The sequence below is a fragment of the Gnatocerus cornutus genome, chromosome 9 (assembly GCF_029298725.1).
Source record: "Gnatocerus cornutus isolate USDA-ARS CGAHR chromosome 9, icGnaCorn1.1, whole genome shotgun sequence".
NCBI classification, from domain to species: Eukaryota; Metazoa; Arthropoda; class Insecta; order Coleoptera; family Tenebrionidae; genus Gnatocerus; species Gnatocerus cornutus.
The window spans coordinates 2,851,431-2,871,913 of NC_142241.1; the positions used below are offsets into that span (position 1 = coordinate 2,851,431).

The 20,483-nt window shown below is 34.4% G+C and overlaps 1 protein-coding gene across 1 annotated transcript; it reads left to right on the forward strand.

Moving 5' to 3' along the window:
• The first annotated feature begins 4,914 nt into the window (after positions 1 to 4,914).
• On the forward strand, positions 4,915 to 7,317 carry LOC148167792 (uncharacterized). The gene is made up of 2 exons (XM_088045881.1): positions 4,915 to 5,016; positions 5,075 to 7,317. The coding sequence occupies exons 1-2, from the start codon at positions 4,951 to 4,953 to the stop codon at positions 7,172 to 7,174; spliced, it is 2,166 nt and encodes a 721-aa protein (XP_087902007.1). The 5' UTR covers positions 4,915 to 4,950; the 3' UTR covers positions 7,175 to 7,317.
• The last annotated feature ends 13,166 nt before the right edge of the window (positions 7,318 to 20,483 follow it).

The window sequence follows — 20,483 nt, forward strand, 5'->3', positions numbered from 1 at the left end:
TTAGCGCCATCTAGACCAGGATGGCGCGCGACGCTCTTTCGGTCGATAATTCAGTTTTGTCCGTTCCGCTGCGTTCTGCGTTGACAGATGATTGACAGTTTCAGTCGTTTCAGTGTTGGTTTGGTGTTAATTGTTAAAGCTGCTGGTAAGTAATAAAATGTCTTGTTATTTATTAATAGTATTATAAGTTTATAAGTTAAATATAAGTCGTCTGCTTTTCGGTAATTTTTAACGGTTGTGTCGAAAATTAAAATAAATGAAACATCTGAACAGCCACGTGGTATAGTGTATCGTTTTCCAATGTTGTAAAAGAAGAAACGTTGTTTTCACGCCCAAAACATGATAGCAATTAATAGAATAATTAAAGGGGCATACCTACCTATATTCAGTTTATAAAAACGTTTATTATTTGACTTCGCACTTGTCATCCAGTAATTTCTCACAAGATTTTCCCAAAAAGAACGTACCTACAGCAACTTACATCCAAGAATTTTCAGAATTTACATTAGGGAATGTTTGGATAGAAATGACACTGGGTAGGTAGGTTTAGGTTATAATTATCACAGCCACGCAAAACATACTCGCAACATACACTTTCTACTTGCCATTTCTGAATATATTTTCAGTTTGACAGAGACCCGCGACCAATCACGAGGGGTCAACAATCATATGCTATTTCAAAATCTAGACTTGATGGAGAAAAACTGAGCACAGATTTGAATTCAGCGTGTCAAAATACATTAAAAATGATCCTTACATCTGCAGTCCAAAAATTTTTGTTATCAAAAGATGAGTTATCTGTTTACGTTGTCATCATCGATTAAATTATCATGAAAACATGTCTTTCCCACACTTAGATTTATGCGGACTAAAAAACATGACAATCTCTCTTAATTTCAGATTATCGTTTCAATTTGCTTTATGGAGTGATTTTTCTATATTCAAATAAAAGTCTTTAGTGTATTCCAAATATGAATAAAATATTTCTTCCAAAGTAATATTATAGTATTCTCTAATTTCTTGAGCTGTTTTTGTATTTGTATTTAATAATTTTTATATAATTAGGGATTTAAAATTACGAACACCCAATAAAATCCTTATTGTTTTTTTTAAATTATTTGGTGAAACCTATATATGTAATATCTTTTGTTATTATTTTTTTTATTTTTTTTTATATTTTATATATTTTTTTTTATATAAGAATTTGAGTCGATTGTTGAATGATCAGTTGGAAGTAAATAGAAACAAAAAACATTTCTGTAGAAGATGTTTAAACTACTCCGCTAGAACTGAAGATGCTTTAAAGAAACATCAAAATGTGTGCTTTAGTAATGAACCATGTGTTCCGAACATGCCTGAAGATAATATATTAAAATTTAAAAATATTCAAAGAATGTTAAGACATCCGTATGTAATTTATTCTGATTTTGAATCTATTCTGAAACCTATTCATACATGCGAACCAAATCCTGAATCATCATATACTCATAAAACACAATTTCATATTCCCTGTGGTTATGGATTATACATTAAGAGTGCTTATAATAATATTGGTAACCCATTGGAAATTTACAGAGGAGAGGAAAGTGATAAATGTTTTATAAAAAGAATAACTGAATATGCCAGAACAATATACAAGTTATTAAAAGAAAATAAACCCATAAAAGATATCGAACTAGAAGAATATAAAAAAACAAAAATTTGTTATCTTTTTTCTATAGAAAACCCAAAAGTAAGAGATCATGATCACTACACTGGAAAATATAGAGGAGCTGCTTGTAGAAAATGCAATTTGAAATATAGACAACCATTGTTTATTCCAATTTTGTTTCATAATTTAAGCGCTTACGATTGTCATTTGTTTATAAAAAATCTAGGAGAAGATAAAAGTCAATTGAAATTAATACCTAATAACGAAGAGAAATATATTTCTTTCAGTAAAATTTTAAGAATGGATGATAATGGATATATCGAACTGAGATTTATCGATTCATTTAGATTTTTAGCAAGTAGCCTAGACAATTTGTCATCTAATCTGGAATCAAGTCAGTTGAGAGAAATAATTAAATACTTTTCAAATCATGAATTAGATGTGTTATTTAGGAAAGAAAAAAGCAAGATAATTAGAAAAGGAATTTTCTGAAACAAAACTTCCATCAATAGATAAATTTTATTCTTCGCTCACAAAAGAAGGAATTTCTCAAGAAGAATTCAAACATGCAGTGAAAGTATGGAAATATTTTAAAATTGAAAACTTGGGTGAATGGCATGATTTATACTTAAAACTAGATGTTTTGCTATTAACTGATGTATTTGAAAATTTTAGAGATTTATGTTTAGAAAAGAGTTATGGACTGGATCCTGTTTGGTATTATACAACTCCGGGGTTAGCTTGGGACTGTATGCTCAAATATACTTCAGTGAAGTTGGAATTATTAACTGATTATGAAATGTATTTGTTTTTTGAAAACGGAATTAGAGGAGGTATTTCACAGTGTAGTAACAGGTATTCGCAGGCAGATGAAAATACTCAGATTATCTATATAGATGCTAATAATCTATATGGATGGGCTTTATCTCAGAGATTACCAGAAAAAAACTTTAAATGGTTGACTTGTGATGAAATTAAAAATGTTGATGGTATACTGTTATCAGATAGTGATACCGGTTATGTTTTAGAAGTTGATTTAGCATTCCCTGTAGACTTGGCTATTCATAACAAATTCAATGACTTGCCTTTGGCTCCGGAAAATAGAATTCCCCCGGGCGGAAAAGTAGAAAAACTACTTTGTCATTTCTATGATAAGAAAAATTATATAATTCATTACAAAACATTAAAACTTTACAAAAGTTTAGGTATTAGAATAACAAAGGTTCACAGAGGTATAAAATTTACTCAGTCAAATTTCATAGCACCATATGTAAAATTTAATACTGAACAAAGACAGAAGGCGAAAAATGATTTTGAAAAAGATTTCTGGAAACTAATGGTTAATGCACCATATGGTAAGTCTATGCAATCTGTTAGAAACCAACAAAATATTAAATTATATTGTGATGAAGAAAAATTACAAAAAGCGATAAACAAACCTAATTTTAAACACAGAACTATATTTAGCAAACACCTGGCAGCAGTTCACAATTATAAAACCAAAGTATTGTTTAATAAACCAATTTACATTGGGCAAGCCGTATTAGATTTATCGAAATTATTAATGTATAACTTCCATTACAATGTAATTAAAAAAGAATTTAATGAAAAAATAAAACTTCTTTATGGAGATACCGACAGTTTCATATATGAGATTAAAATGGCTGATTTCTATGAATTTATGAAAAACAAACCCGACTATTTTGATACATCTGATTATCCAAAGGACCATCCATTATATTCTGATAAAAATAAGAAAGTAATAGGGAAATTCAAAGATGAATTGAATGGTATTAAGATATTAGAATACATAGGTTTAAGGTCAAAAATGTACAGTTACAGAACTGAAACGTGTGTTTCAAAAAAATTAAAAGGTATCAAGAAAGCAGTATTGAAGAAAGAAATAAGTTTTGAAGATTACAAAAATTGCTTATTCAATCAAACTGAATACTTCCATAGACAGAGAGTGATTAGGAGTCATAAACATGATATTTTTACTGAAGAAGTAAAGAAAAAGTCTCTAAGTTGGAAAGATGATAAAAGATATCTTTTACCTAATTCTACAGATACATTAGCTTATGGACACGTATTAGTATCATCATAGGTACGTTCATGGACACTGTTGAACTATTTTTTATTAGCGTTGAAGTAATAAATTAAGAAAACAATAATAACAATTACGATAATAAACGCAAGAATAAAAATGATAATTTTTAATTTATTAACTTGTTGAATAAGACTTTTTTCTGAATTTTGGATATTCTTCATTGAATATATTTAAATTCTTGAATACAGTACTTTCCATTTAATTTACAATTTTTGAGTTTTTTCATTTATTGCTCTCATATTTTTAGTATGTCTTTCAAATATTTTGAGAGTTCTTTTCTTTACATCATCGATGTTTGATGGTATTACTACTGTTTTGTTTCTTAATTCTGCTAATTTCTTAGGATCATAATTATTGTAGTTGTCTAATTTATATTCCAATTCATCGATTTTATTATTAGCGGATTCTAGTTCACAGTCTGTCATAATTAATTGTTCAAGGAATAAATTAGCTGTTAGCTCTTGCAATATATTTATCTACTACTTCTTGTTTGAAACCGACTATTTTTGCTCCATCTTCTAATCTGTCTATTTCAGTAATAATAGGTTTTAAATCTTTTTTCCATTTTTCTTTCTCATCGTTGGGAATGTATGAAACTAGTTTGTCCATTTATGATTGAAAAGTTTCTAAAGATTTACTAATTAATTTATGTGCTTCTTCATCTAAACTTATATTTTTACGACTACCTGCTTTATGTTCTACATTATCGAATATTTTTTTATTTTATTTTTTCTCTCTTTTGTTCCCAATTGTTCCGATTTGTTCTCTTTTGTCCCGGATTGTTCCCGTTTGTTCTCATTTGTTCTCGTTTTACATGCAATCTTAATTCCAACTGAATTTAGTCCCATATTTAGGGAATTTCTAGAAATATTTTTAGATTTGCAAAATTCTGTCTTTGTTAGTTTTTTATTTACAGTCGAATTGAGATATTCAATGGCAAAATTACGATTTCTCATTTGAGTTACTTCATTGAAATTGTTGGAGTTCAGATGGTTGTCTTGTTTTTAATGGTGTATAATATTCTGCTACAATTTTGTTCTCTTTAGTATTGGTCATTTTTTTATTTATTGTAAAAAATTTATTTTGAATCTTTTTAAATCATTTTGAACGGAACTTTGTTAATATTTTTTTACTCATACAGATTGCAGATAAAAAAATTCGTTGAATATAAAATTTTTTTCAGGTAGATCTGATGGAGGGCTCCTCATCCTCATCAAAGCGCAAAAAAGTCGAAAGTAAACCTGTCTATTCAGACCAAGTAAGACCAGACATATTATTGTATCACACGGTAACATGGTATTACACTTTTGTTATAGGAATTACTTGGATTAAATTTAATGGATGATGTAACATCTTTGGACACTTCCGGAGGCTCAAATGAAAGTGAAGACGTAAGTAACTTGCTTCGAACAAATGTACAATTTGTTTTATGTTCAAATAGGAATTCATGGAAATTACAATTTGTTATGTCTTTTCAGGATCCTGACTTGGTTTTTGAAGTTCTTCGTTGGACATCGACTTTTGTGGACAAGTCTATGTTTATTAAATGCGTTATGAAGGATGCACATAGAATACTTCTCACTGCACCGCCCAGATTTGGCAAGACTATGGCTTGCAAAATGCTGGAGAAGTTTTTTGAAATTGTCATCAGTGAACAACAAAAGTTGGAGAAATATAAACTTTTCCAGGATCTCAGAATTTACAAATGCACTGAAGAATGCATAGAGAATCATGGTTGTGGAAGTAAAAGATTTTTTCGCAAGCATTGCGGACAGCATCCAGTAATTTTTCTTGATTTTGCACAATTATCAGTAACGTCATATAGCGACTTTTTGGAGAGTCTTAGAAATATGATAATGAAGCTGTTTAGAAAATATAAAACATGTTTAATTTACGAAGATGCTGAAAAATTCAGCTGGTCAAGTAACGATATGGGAGAACTGGATATTGAACCTTTCTTGTGCTATTTGAAATATGCCGATGATGATGATCATTGGAACAAGGCAATAGATCGTAACACAGCACAATCATACATAAAAAGGGCTTTTGAATATTTGATCGAGGTTTTGTCGGTCCACTATCAAACAAAACAAACCCATAAGAAAATTATTATATTGATTGACGAGTTCGACGCACCTTTTATGAAAATGTTATTTAGTGAAAACTCATCAGACCGACAGATTATGTTTTTCATACGAGAACTAATGCGTCTTTTATGTAAAGATGAGATATCAGCACAATTTGTTCAACGAGTAATAATTTTTTCTGTCACTGCATCAGGCGGTACGATTTCATTAGGAGCTAACAATGTGAAACGTAGAACATTCTTGGACAAGGATTATGATTATTATAAATTCTTTGGATTTACCAGAGAAGAAGTAAACGCTTTAGTTAACAACTGTGTCAAAGAAGGAAGTCAAAGAGAAAAAGCTCTTGATGAAATTACTCTTTGGTACAACAATTACACTGTAGTGGGAGACAAAGATACAACTATTTCTAATCCTGTGTCTATTACCAATTATTTACCGAATCTCGTACGAAAAAGTTATTGGATTGAATCGGTTGGAACCAAATATATCTGCCAACTATTTAAATTCGAAAAAATGCGGGAGAAGGTGTTTCCTGCCGTTAGAGACAATGAGAAAATTTCCATCATAGCAAAAACGATAGAGTTGAACGATATTTATAATCTGAAATCATTACGTGAATCAATTTTGAATTGTATCGAACTAGAGCAGGTAGACTTAGCTCTTCAGTTTCTCACACAATGTGGGTACTTTAACGTTATTGACAAGAATGATGGGAATTGTACATTACAAATTCCGAATCTAGAATTGCAACAAGTATTTACAGACAAACTTCAGGAGGCTTTGGTAGAATTTAAAACTAACCTGTTTACTGTAGAACAACAAGAGTCATTTGTGAATGCATTAAAGTCTTTAGGAAGTGGAGAGAAGCATGAACCTATGAAATATGTTGCGTTTAAAAAATCTGTGGAAAATTTGTATACCGACCGAGAATTACCAAAAGCTCATTTTCACTTTCACTGTGACCTTTGGATGTTAATTTCTAGTTGTGGGAAGTTGGATTGCTTTTCAGAATTTGCAATCAAAAAGGGATGCTCACCCAAGCTTGATTTAATTATTATTTCAAAATGTGCAGTAATTATAATTGAACTAAAGCGGCATAAACAAGATTCTGCAAAGAAGGCCCTAAAACAGTGTCTACGGAAAAAATACTATGAAGCATTTGAACTTGAAGGAAATGAAAGAAAGGGTTTAAAGAAAATTTTAATTGGTCTTCATCTCTCTGATGATCGTAAAGTTAGCATCAGGTATTTAGAAAATTTTGAGAAAAAAACACTGCAAGATGAACCAAACATAGAAACAATTGTAGAGGATAGCTATGAATGTTAAAATCATTCTCTCTGTTAGTTATGTACCCTGTTTTATTTTATGTGCATTTCGCTGATTTTAAGGTAGTTTGAGAATCTGTAAATTGTAATGGAAAATAATCTCATTTTTTTGCCCTTAATCTTTGATTAAAGTATACATTTCTACTTGAGTATTTTTTAATATTTCATTAAACCGGGACTTACGACTTTATGTTAGTTGGTACATAATATTTGATATGGTAAGAAAATAAGTTGAAAAAAAACCAAACTATTATTATTTATATGTTCAATGAAAATTATAACTAAATATAAACAATTCTCTTAATTACAACAAAGTAAGATAAGAAAATCTGTACCTTTTTAATATCACAAAATAAGAAAATCAATTTTAGTTAGTAGTTGTGTTACAAAAACATTATATAATTATAAAGCAAACAAACTAATTTTACGTTCGTGTCGTTACTTTGGTGTAATAATAATTTATTTTTTCCACTCCCATAGTAGTAAGTAACTAGGCAAGAACCCTGTCGTTTGTTGATTAGTAACTATGACACTATGAAACATGCATGTAATATGTAGATATATGTATGTATTTTCATTATACGGAACTAACTCACGTGACTTTAGTAACTTTTCGACTGTGAAACCAACGTTTTAGTTCCACCATGCCATTTTTAAGGTTAGAGTTATCAGATGTCACTAATCTGACAAATTTCAAAGAACTAGTCAATTATTTTATTTATCAGTTATTTCACTTATTATAATAATACATAATTAAAAGTGTCACGCCAAATATACAGAAATATTCTTATTTCGTTTGCTCCAATTTGAATTCACATCAATTCTCAAAATAGTTGTGGATGTTTGTTGAAATCTTGAGACAGCATAAAGATGTTTGTGAAGGAATGCTGTAAAACTTTGGCGGATTTGAAAGAATCTTTCCGAAAGTGTAAGCGAAATTTTGAAATGGCTGGAAAGTGGCAATCCAGAGCAGACTGAACTTTTGATGCACATGAAATGTGAATGTTTAAATGGCCGTGGTTTAAAATTTTGCCTCTAACTTTTTATACTATACTACCTATATTGTAACAAAATTTAATTGTGATATAACAAAAACAACCTAAATTCTCTTTTAAAATTTTTCTTACTTCCCCTTCTGATATCCAAAACTTACGATACGTAGGTAAATAAGTTGAATAATGTGATAATGCAAAGTACAGAAAAAATTTAATTTTTTTAATTAATAAGAAAATTAGCATAAACGTAATACATTCAATCCGAAACCGTTTGTATAATAGTATATTACGCAACGTGTGGGGTAAGAAGCCAATTACGCACGAGGGGAAAAATTGTGCGCGAGGCGAAGCCGAGCACTATAATTCCACGAGAGCGTAATTGGCCTTACCCCCGAGTCGCGTATTATACTTTTTCTACGACTTCCTCTCCTGCAGCCGTGTAAATTTTTTCGATTATTATTAATAAATTCCAACTAAAGTTGAATTTTACATGATTTTTATTAAGGCATTGGTAATTCAAACATTTATTATAAGGAACAACATCACAAGAACAGAGAACAATTTTCACAAATTATGAACAATTTCACAATGTTTTTCAACTCCTGTTATAGTAAACTATGAATTACTTGAATCCATTCGATTGTCTCATCAAGTATCCTCGTAACTTCTCATAATTTGCAATATTAACGACGTGTTTGAAGGTTAACGTGGTTCTCAACATTGAATAAGAAGCCCATAGGGACGACGAAGGTTTGAAATCTTGTTTTAACTTGCTAAAATACGCTAGTAAAACATTCTCGGAGGACTGCACTCCGCTGTCCGCATGTCAGGTCATGAACTTGCTATACACCGACTCATACCGCTCTTTTGACATTTTCGACATAAGATCCATCAGTTGCAGTAACTGCTTGTGCTACAATTTTGGCGGTGTAGCTTGCAGTTCACAGTCGGAGTCACTGATCATGATGAAACACACCAATACAAATTGCAAAATGTCAATTTTGACAAATTTTTATGACATCCACAGCAACTGCTATTCCTCTGAACTATTATGTAATTATATATATTGTTACGAGAAGATTCTGGAAGCTTCGAGCGCCAGCGCTGGAACGTTCCGCCCTGTTCTAGAGCGAGCGGTTCGTGGAATAATTCTGATTCATACGCGGAACTCCCGAATATTCTCGCAGCGCTCCAGCATTAGGCTAGTGGTAGGGGAATATCTGTATATAGGGGAGTAGTGATAGGATTGTAGATAGTCTAGTATTTGGAAGTCCTGTAAAGTGAATAATTGTGAAGTACGAGAGTGTTCATAGTGCACAATAAAATTGTTATTGTTACAAGCGAGACTTTTGATTTTTCGGCCAACGTGACAACTGGTGTCAGAAAGTGGGATCCCGCCCGGTCTTGTGATCGAGAAAATTCTGGAATTTTCGATCGGAAAATTCGTGACATTACCGGACTGTGACATTGTTACTTGATTGTGGACAATTTTTATGCCTGTTCAAACCAGACAGCAAGCCGCAGAAATGGAGGGGCTACAAGAATTGATGACCACTATGATGGCAAAATTGGAGACAAATTTAGAAGAAAGAAGACAAAGAGAAAAACTGGAAGAAGAAGAAAGAAGACAAAATGAAAAACATGAAGCAGAAGAAAGAAGACAAAAAGAAGAAGAAAGAAGACAAAAAGAAAAATTAGAGGAAGAAGAAAGAAGACAAAAAGAAAAATTAGAGGAAGAAGAAAGAAGACAAACAGAGAATGCAGCAATCCTGAACCAGCTTAAAGACATGGAACAAAACATGAACGTAACCATTATGGTTAAGGTCGATGAAATTCAAAAAGAGGTAGAAGAGTGCCTAGGAGGCGTTAAGGAGGAACTACTAGGCGTCAGAGAGGAAGTAGAAGAGTGCATAGGAGGCGTTAAAGAAGAACTGCAAAGCGTCAATGACGAAGTGCAAGTACATGTCAAAGATCTGGAGCGATTTAAACAGCACGTGGAAAATGAGTTGCTACGCGTAAAGCGTCAAGTTCCAAATAGGACCGGCCTGACCACAACGAAAGAAATGAAACCCCCGACTTACGATGGGTCGACTTCACTGGACAATTACAAGCTGCAATTTGAAGTGGCGGCTAAACAAAATGGATGGTCGGAAGAAGAAAAATCCTCATTTCTGATAGTTTCCTTGAGAGGGGCGGCTCTGGACCTGCTAGAGACAATTCCAGGTCGAGACAAAGAGCGGTACGACCAGCTGATGGCAGCGTTAGAGGCCAGATTTGGAAACCAACACCTGCAGCAAGTATACGTCTCAGAGCTCAAGACGCGGCGGCAGAGAAGTGGAGAGTCTCTGCAGGAATTTGAGGCAAGTGTCAAGCGCCTTGTTTTGCTCGCCTACCCTTCGGCTCCGGCGAATTTTGTGGAACAACTAGCTGTGGATACGTTCCTGCAAGGGATTCGAGATCCAGAAATACAAAGAATCGTCCGACTGGGCAGCTATCACTCCGCAAAAGAAGCTCTGGTGCGCGCTCTAGAGGTGGAAGCCGTTTTCAAGAGCTCTGTGAACGTCTCCGATTACCGACGAATTCGAGGTGTGGGTATTGACGAAGAAGAGGCAACACCTACCGATTTCGTCACGAAAGCCGAGCTAAACGACATCCTCAAGGGAAACAGGGAGCTACGGATGACACTGAAGCAGCGAACTAGCCAGACCTGCTATCGTTGCGGAAAACCAGGCCATTTTAAACGTGACTGTAGGGTTGTTCTTAGGAACGACCAGAACGGTCCCCAGTCACGTCCTCAGCAGTCGGAAAACTAAAGCCCAGCAGTGTCAAGGGGCACACACTGGCTGGGGAGAGCACAAGCCCCAAAGTTATTTCCGTTATGCGTTTGAAGAGAAATTTTGAGAGTTTGATAATTGAAGGAAGTGTGAATGGGAGAAAAGTGAAGATGACGGTCGACACCGGAGCCATGGTTTCCCTTGTGAGAAAGGACATGTTGGACAACAGGACATCTCTGGAAACAACGAGTGCTATTTTAAAAACAGTCACGGGAGATGTCGCCACAGTAAGTGCCGATTCAGAGGTCACGGTCCAGTTGGGAGGTATGAAGTTTCGGCATCGGGTGCTGGTGGCAGGAATTGAGGATGAGATGATCCTGGGAATGGATGTTATTGGACGACATGGGATTTCCTTTAATCACAACGAAAAGATCCTCAAGATTGGAACCGAAAGCTTCGTGTTATCGACCCCAGAAGTAAAAGAAGATGGAGTGAAAGCGTTCGCCTGTGCAAAAACTTGTGTGGATGGGAACAGCGAGAAAGTGATAAGTGTGCGTTTAGGAAGTAACTTTGGGAGCTGCGTTGGAATGATTGAACCGACCAGAGACATGACAAAACCAATTCTTGTTGGAAAGACACTAGTAAAAGTGACGAAAGAAATACCTGTGCGGGTGGCGAATATCAACCCTACTCCAGTCACGATCAAGAAGGGCGATCTAGTTGCTGTGTGTGTTCCGATCTCCAGAATAAGTGACGCACAGCCATCAAAGAGAAACGTGAAGACCGTGAAAAAGTTAAAGCTGGAGGTAGACACGAGTGACCTTTCTGAAGAAGAGGCTCTTAAAGCACAGGCTTTTATCAAGAAGAATAATGATGTGTTCGCCGTTGAGAATGAACCATTAGGAAGAACGAACATCGTTCAACACAGAATCAATACGGGCGACCATCAACCCATCAGACAGACACCGAGAAGGTTACCGTGGGCGAAGCAAGAGCAGGCCGAACAGTTGGTAAAATCCATACAAGAAGAAGGGATTATTGAAGAATCCAACAGTCCTTGGTCTTCGCCGGTTGTGCTCGTAACCAAGAAAGACGGTAGTACAAGATTCTGTGTGGATTACCGAAAACTCAACGATGTTACCAAGAAAGACAGTTTTCCATTACCCCGGATTGACGACACTCTCACAACTCTGTCAGGGTCGACGTGGTTCTCAACCTTAGACCTGAAGAGTGGATTGTGATGATGGGATTCGGGTACCAAATAATCGAAGTCAAATTGCGGGGAAGTTCTATTCACACTTTCTTTACACATTGACAATACATTGATGATGAGGACGATGACTCTTACTGACTATACATTTTATGGCAACTATTTATAACAAACAAATTCAGTTGTATCAGCAGATTTACCTGCAATAACCATTACCATATATGGAAGTATTTCGCTAAAGGTAATGGGTATTGAACTCATTACTCAATTGCGTTCTCAGCAATTGGTAGAGGTAACTGTCCGCTTTGTTGGACTTTAAACAATAGTTTAAATAAGCAAATTTAACATAATAAAATATTTTACCATTACACCTCCCCCGCAAGAGGAAAAAAAAAATACAATTTACAATTTTTTTTTTTTTTTATATATATAACTTAACATTACCTAACCCCATCTAAATTGTTCTTAAACTACTTTACAATTTTAATTATTAATTTATACAATCTAACATTATGTACTTAACATTTTACTTAAAATATGGCTTACACTGATTTTTATGTACAATTATTTCCTTATCATTTAAACTTATAACTACATTTGGCGTATTTTCTTTAATTACACAATAAGGTCCTTTAAATAAATGTTGCATCTTATTTTGCACATTATTTTTTACTAAAACTAAATCACCTGTCTTATAACTAATTAATTTAGAAGTATGCTGATCGTATATTTCTTTACGTTTAATCTTTGCATTAACTAATTTTTGACTTGCGTCATGCCATGCTTCTTGCAACCTAAATTTGAGTTCTAAGGGGTAATTATCAAATGTGTTTAAAGGATCTACTTTTGCATTGATATTAGACGGTAACCTTGCTATTTGACCAAACACTAACTCATACGGTGTATACTGAGTAGTTGTATGAACCGTTGTATTATAAGCAAAACACCAAAAAGGTAACCAAGTGCTCCAAGCATTCGGGTGATGAGCTACTTGCATTCTCAAATATGCACCCAAATGTTTATGATTATTTTCTAAAGCACCTATGGTCTGATGATGATATGCGGTAGACTTTAATTGTTTTATGTTTAAAATCTTACACGATTCTGAAAAAATTAAGGATAGAAATTCAGTTCCTTGGTCGGTTACAACTTCTGCTGGTATTCCATATCTTAGAATGAAATTATCCACAAAAAAACGAGCTACAGTTATTGCTTCTTTGTTTGGTAAAGGATAAGCTTCTACAAATTTAGACAAGTCGCATTGTATTGTAAGTATATACAGGGTCCGGCAACACTTGTGTCCACCCCCAAAATCGTCTTTAATTTTAAAGATAAAATTTTGAAAATTTGCATACGCTCATAGTTGACAAAGCTCTAGAAGCCGACGTAAAAATTTGTTTTTTTATCACGGTTTGGTTGGCGTCGCGACGCCTAAGAAGTATAATTTTTAGCGATTTTTGAGTTTTTGCGGAAATATACGCGAATTCAATTTTATTTCAACATAACTGTGGTACAAATATCTGAGTTTTTATTTTAAATCTAATGCAAATTGTGTTTAAAATTTGCGAAAAAAACGTTGCTTTATCAAGTTAGTTTTCAAAATTATGACAGTGCAGAGGCAATCTACGTTTACACCAAAATTTCACAAGTCACTTCACTCACTTTTATAAAGGTTAATTTTGATTACCACGGGCATGTTGCACTTTATGGACACCAGAAATCGTTAATTAACATCGACAAAGTGACAATTTCACCAAGTAAGACTTTTGTTACAATCTAAAGCAAGCCAAAGAATAGATGTCATTTGTGACACAAGATGTTGACAGATGGGTGTAAACGTAGTTCCCAATTTTGACATAATAAAATTGGAAACTAACTTGATAAAACAGCATTTTTTCCTCAAATTTTGAAGACAATTTGCATTGAATCTAAAATAATAACTCAGATATTTTTAACATATTTATATTGAAAAAAAATTAAATTAGGGGTTGATATCACAAACCCTCACAATTACCTAACAATTACATTTTTAAGGCGTCGCGACGCCAAAACTATTAGTGATAAAAAACAAATTTTTACGTCAGCTTCTAGAGCTTTGTCAACTGTGAGCGTATGCAAATTTTCAAAATTTTATCTTTAAAATTAAAGACGATTTTGGGGGTGGACACAAGTGTTGCCGGACCCTGTATTTATTATCATTTATATCAGGATCTAATGGTCCCACTAAGTCTAAGAAAATTTTTTGGAAAGCTGACGATGCTGTTGACGTTATAGTTAAGGGTTCTACATGAGGTTTTGCATGTTTATACCGTTGACAGTCGTCGCATTTTTTCACAAACTTTTCGACATCTGTGTGAAGACCTATCCAAAAATAATATTTTTTAATGTTGTTATACATTCTGTTAATACCTGCATGTCCACCCGTCGGTAGCATGTGAAAATCATTTAAAATAAGTTGTCTTGTTGGTAAATCATTGATAGTATTTACGTTTCTTAAAATTGACAATTTTATAGAATTTTCATTAATTATTTTGGAAAACTTACATATTTCTTTAATAAATTTTTCTTTCATTGTACACCTATCGTCTCTTACGATAATTATTTCCGGAATTTTAAATCGTGTACATATATGTTGAAGATCTTTCAACGACGCTCGCAGAGCAGACGCGGAACAAGAACTCCACTCGAAGTAAATTATATGCAACGTTGCATCATATATAAATTGTTTGTTTGAGTACTCGTATTGTTTTCCATTTAGTAATTTTTTGTACATTTGCAAATTTATGGGTCGCAATTCGATTGAATCTTTTGGTCGTTTGAGAAGTTCCACGGTTCCAGGGTGATCAGTCCCGGTTACGTTTTCTTCTTTTGTCTGGTTTTGTGTTTGATTGTCTTTCAATTGTTTTGAACGTGCGCGGGTTAAAATATTTAGTGATTCGGTAACATTTTTTGACATTTCTCGTAAATCATTAATTTTAATTCTTGATAAAGCATCAGCCGTCACGTTTTCCTTTCCTTTGATATACTGAATTTCAAAGTCGTATTCTTCCAAAGTTAAGCGAAATTTAGTTAGTCGACTTGACGGATTTGCCATACCAAATAGATACACTAATGGCCTATGGTCAGTTTGTATAAGAAATTTTCGTCCATACAAATAAGGTCTAAAATGTTTTACGCTCCACACAATCGCTAAAAGTTCTTTTTCAATAGTACAGTAGTTTCGTTCCGCAGGATTTAAAGCTCTGCTTGCGTAAGCTACTGGTTTATCGTTCATATTTGATAGTACTGAGCCAATGGCATTACCCGAAGCATCAGTTTTAAGTATGAAGCAATTGTTTTCTGAAAAATCTGGATATTGAAGTATAGGAGGGTTTACTAAAGCTGATTTTAAAAGTTCAAAGGAGTTTTGACATTCTTTAGTCCATTTAAATTCAATAGATTTCCGTGTTAAATAATTTAGAGGTGCAGCAATATCTGCAAAATTTTGAATAAAATTTCTATAATAATTTGAGAAAGCAACAAATCTTTTTGTTTCCTGTGCATCTTTTGGTACTGGAAACTGCAACATAGTTTGAATTTTTTCCGGATCTGGAGACACACCTGAAGCTGAAATAACGTGTCCTAAATACAAAATTTCTTTCCTCAAAAAATTACATTTACTTGGATTCAATTTTAAATTTACTTCTCTTAATCTTTGCAATACTTGTACAAGATTTTTATTGTGGTTTGATAAACTATTTCCGAATACAATTAAATCATCTAAATAAATGAAACATCTTTCGTAATTTAATCCAGACATTGCAATTGTCATTGCTCGAGAAAAAACATTTGGACTAACTTTCAATCCCATCGGTAATCTTGTCATTTGATATTGTCCTTTATTAGTAGTAAATGCAGTATAGGGACGACAAGAAGGTTCTAGTTCAACTTGATAGTATCCTTGAGATAAATCTAAATGTGAGAAATACATAGCTCCCGACAGAGAATCAAGAATTTCAGCTATGCATGGTAAAGGAAATTTATCTTCTTTTAATCGCGTATTTAGCATTCGATAATCAACCACTACTCTCCATTTACGTGTACCATTATTATCTGGTTTTTTAGGAACAACTAAAAGAGGTGCGGACCACGCGGATCTCGCTGGTTCAATAATTCCATTTTTTAACATTTTTTCAATTTGATTTTCAATTTCTGATTTCTGAGTTTGAGGTAATCTATAAGGTTTCACGTACGTTGGTGTCGCATTATCTTCTACTTGTATCGCGTGTTTATAAACATTTGTTACAGTTAAAGGATCGTCTGGTAAATGAAACACGTCAGCAAATTTTGCTATAATATGATCTACTGCACGTTTTTCTTCTTTATTTAAATGGTCTATTTTAATTAATGCAAGAACTTGTTCTACACGATTTACTGATGTTACACTTTTATTTTCGAAGTTGCATACATGATAATCATCAATGTTCCCGATTTTTGGTTTGAAATTTGTTAATTTTACTTCTTTGTCTGAAATATTTAGTATTCGAACCGGAATATGTCCTAATTTTCCATCTCCAAGACTACCCGCTATGAAAACACCGTTTTCGATTTCTTCTGGTAGAATTAAACACTCACCCGTTGTTTCTGTTTGACAGTATCTAATTACTTCGTACCGTGGCGGAATTAATATATCTCTAGTACAATTTGATTCTATAGGTAGTATAATTCTTTCACCGTTTACATAAAAAGAGAATGTGAATTTTTCGTAGTCAATTGACGCTCGATGTTTTTCAAAGAAATCTGATCCTAGAATGCCGTGCATATTATTACTAAGTGCTGAGATAATCATAAAATCATGACGTATGCGCTTGTCATTAACCTTCAATGAAATGTACGCTGATCCACTTGACACTGTTGACCCAGATATCCCGCTAATTCTTATTTTGTTCTGTGAATTAATTGTTTGATTTTTACTTAAAAATTTTGAGAAAAAAACACTTATAGAAGCACCTGTATCTAATAGTAATAAAATTTCTTGACAATTGTATATCATTCGAATAAAATTTAGACTGTTTAAATTAAAAATAACCTGATCTTTACTGATTTGGGGCCCGAAAAAACGTTTTTTCTTGATTTACGTTTTGGAATGTTTCACTTGTATCGGTACTTGATGCTGTAAATATTTGTGATCGCATGTTTCCACGATTATTTTCACTATTATTATTTCGATATGAATTTCCACCTTGTTGATTGAAATTTTTGTACCCGTTTCGCGATTGTTGATTACTTGAAGTGTCATTTCCGCGTTTAAAATTCTTTGACTGTTGACCACCAAAATTATTCTGTTTATAGTGATTATTTCCTGATTGTTGCCTGTTAAAATTTTCGCGTTTATAATTATTATTTCCGGACTGTGAATAATTATTATAATATCGTTGCGAATTATTAGGATTTGAACGGTAGTTTTGCGATGAAAATCTGTTAAATTGTTTTTTAGCGTTTTTATAATGGAACACCGACTCGGTTGTATGATCAAGAACGGTTTCTTCCTTAGCCGCCGCTATCGCATCTTTCAATGAGTCATATTTTCGCGCTTTTATGATAGTGCGTAGCTCACCATTTCGAATACCTCGTGCAAAAACGTCTATAGCTACCTTTTCGTTTTCTCGACGGAACGTTTCCTTTTCGTTCATATTATCTCCCGCTTGTGTCAGTGTTAAATTTGACATTAACTCAGCAATTTTTTCACCAAATTGTTCAATTGATTTATTCCCTTGTTTTGTGGTTTGTAGTTGAGCTGCTAGTGCTGCAGCGGATTGCTTTGGTAAAAAGTTTTTCCTAATATCTGCCAATAAAGACTCGACTGAATTATAATTTGAATTTAAATAAATTTTGTCTTTATGCAGTATACACGCTTTTAACACGTAATTTATAAGTAAAGGTTTGCTGGTGTTTTCTAAGGCTGGATTGTATAGCTCAATCCCTTGAATTAATCGATAGGTACTCTCTACTGTACCATCTAATTTAGGAAGCAAGCTTGACGCCGTTTTAAAACAAAATTTTTCAGTCATTTTGACGCTGTCTGAATTACAATTTGTACGATCAGTATCTTCTTGGCGTTGTGATAAAACAGTGACCATTTCTACAATTTTCCTGTCTATCCGTTCTACAAAATTTTTAACTAACACGTCTTCTTCTTTTGAGACCGATTTTTTCGCAAATTCAGTTACTAACCTTTCTCTATAGTCTTTACACCTTGCGATTTCTTGTAGCTTGCGTTCGGTGACGGACCTATCCTGACGCCTTGCTGTGTTGTCCTTTTTGAGATTTTCCAAAAATGTCCTTAGCTCAGTATTGAATTCCTCAAACTTGTCCAACAACATCACTTTGGCACCAACACATAGCTTTATTTTCTTCTTTTTAGGAGAATTACACTATCTTATTTAATTGCCCATATTTAAAACACCACTTCACTTACACTAACTATAGGTATAATCACTAACTTTATCTTTGTGTTTTAATTGTTGTCAATACTTGCTGTTGACTTCCTTAAGGCTTCTATTTCAAATTCACGCCTGATTTTCGTCCTCTCTGATTTCCTCCATTTCTTAATACCGTACCATATAAACCCAGCAATAATTAAAGCGAAAAAGACCACCATCATCCATTCGGTTCTGTTCAGTTTCATGCTCTCCTCCGCTTGGTTTTGTCCCATACCAGCTGCTTCAATGATAATTTGTTCCTTTTTAGACTGTCTGCTTCCACACATTTTTTCTTCCGGTTTCTATCTTCTTACGGTCTGTCCAAGGTTTGTTCCGTTGGCAGGATCGCCATGTGATGATGGGATTCGGGTACCAAATAATCGAAGTCAAATTGCGGGGAAGTTCTATTCACACTTTCTTTACACATTGACAATACATTGATGGTGAGGACGATGACTCTTACTGACTATACATTTTATGGCAACTATTTATAACAAACAAATTCAGTTGTATCAGCAGATTTACCTGCAATAACCATTACCATATATGGAAGTATTTCGCTAAAGGTAATGGGTATTGAACTCATTACTCAATTGCGTTCTCAGCAATTGGTAGAGGTAACTGTCCGCTTTGTTGGACTTTAAACAATAGTTTAAATAAGCAAATTTAACATAATAAAATATTTTACCATTACAGGATATTGGCAAGTGGGACTTCATCCCGAAGACAAGGAGAAGACAGCGTTTTCCACGGGAAGTGGCCTGTACCACTTTACGGTTATGCCTTTTGGGCTTTGCAACGCACCCGCTACATTCGAAAGAATAATGGAATGTGTGTTGCGTGGATTGACGTGGAAAACTTGTCTGGTTTATTTAGACGACGTTATGGTCATGGGTAAAAACTTCGATGAACACCTGAAGAACCTTCAAGAAGTGGTAGACCGGTTTAGGGGTGCCAATTTGAAACTTAATCCGAAAAAGTGCCATCTATTTCAGAAGAAAGTGGAGTTTCTGGGGCATACGGTATCATTTGAAGGAATCAAGACCTGCGAAGATAAGATTCAGGCGATTAAGGAATGGCCCAGACCTAAGGACAAGCACGATGTGAGAAGTTTTATTGGACTTTGCACGTATTATCGGCGGTTCGTAGAAGGTTTCGCCAACATTGCTGCACCTCTGCACAAACTAACGGAAGCAAAGGCATCATTCAACTGGACATCAGACTGCGAAAGCAGTTTCAAGCGACTGAAGTTAGCTTTGTGCACTAGCCCGATTTTGAGCTACCCCAGGACTCATGGAAAGTTCGTCTTGGACACAGATGCCAGTAACATCGGCATTGGAGCGGTGTTATCGCAGGTGCAGGATGGAGAAGAGAGAGTGATCGAATACTACAGCAAAGTGTTGAGCAAGCAAGAGAGAAATTACTGCGCTACAAGAAAGGAATTGCTGGCCGTTGTAAAATCTGTAGAGCATTTCCACAAATACTTGTTTGGCCACGAGTTCTTGATAAGGACTGATCATGCTGCCCTTACGTGGTTACTACAGATGAAAGACGCCGAAGGACAAGTGGCTAGGTGGATTGAGCGGCTGCAGCAATACCACTTCAAAATCAAACATCGACCAGGAAAGCAACACAATAACGCTGACGCTCTCTCTAGAAGACCTTGCAAGGATTGCAAGCAGTGCGCGAAGATTGAAGGGCCATTGCCGATAAACAGGATGGTTATCGGTTGTGATGATGACTGGACTACGGAGAATCTTCGGAAGGATCAACAAGCAGACCAGGAAATTGGGCCACTGCTGGAGTGGAAAGAAACGGATAATGGAAGGCCGCGTTGGGAAGATGTCTCGTAAAAGAGTCCAGGGTTGAA

Bases quoted from the DNA above. Each gene is read 5' to 3' on its own strand.
- LOC148167792 (XM_088045881.1), top strand. From the start codon at position 4,951: ATGGAGGGCTCCTCATCCTCATCAAAGCGCAAAAAAGTCGAAAGTAAA. The intron at 5,017-5,074 runs GTAAGACCAGAC...CTTTTGTTATAG, and splicing joins AACCTGTCTATTCAGACCAA to GAATTACTTGGATTAAATTT.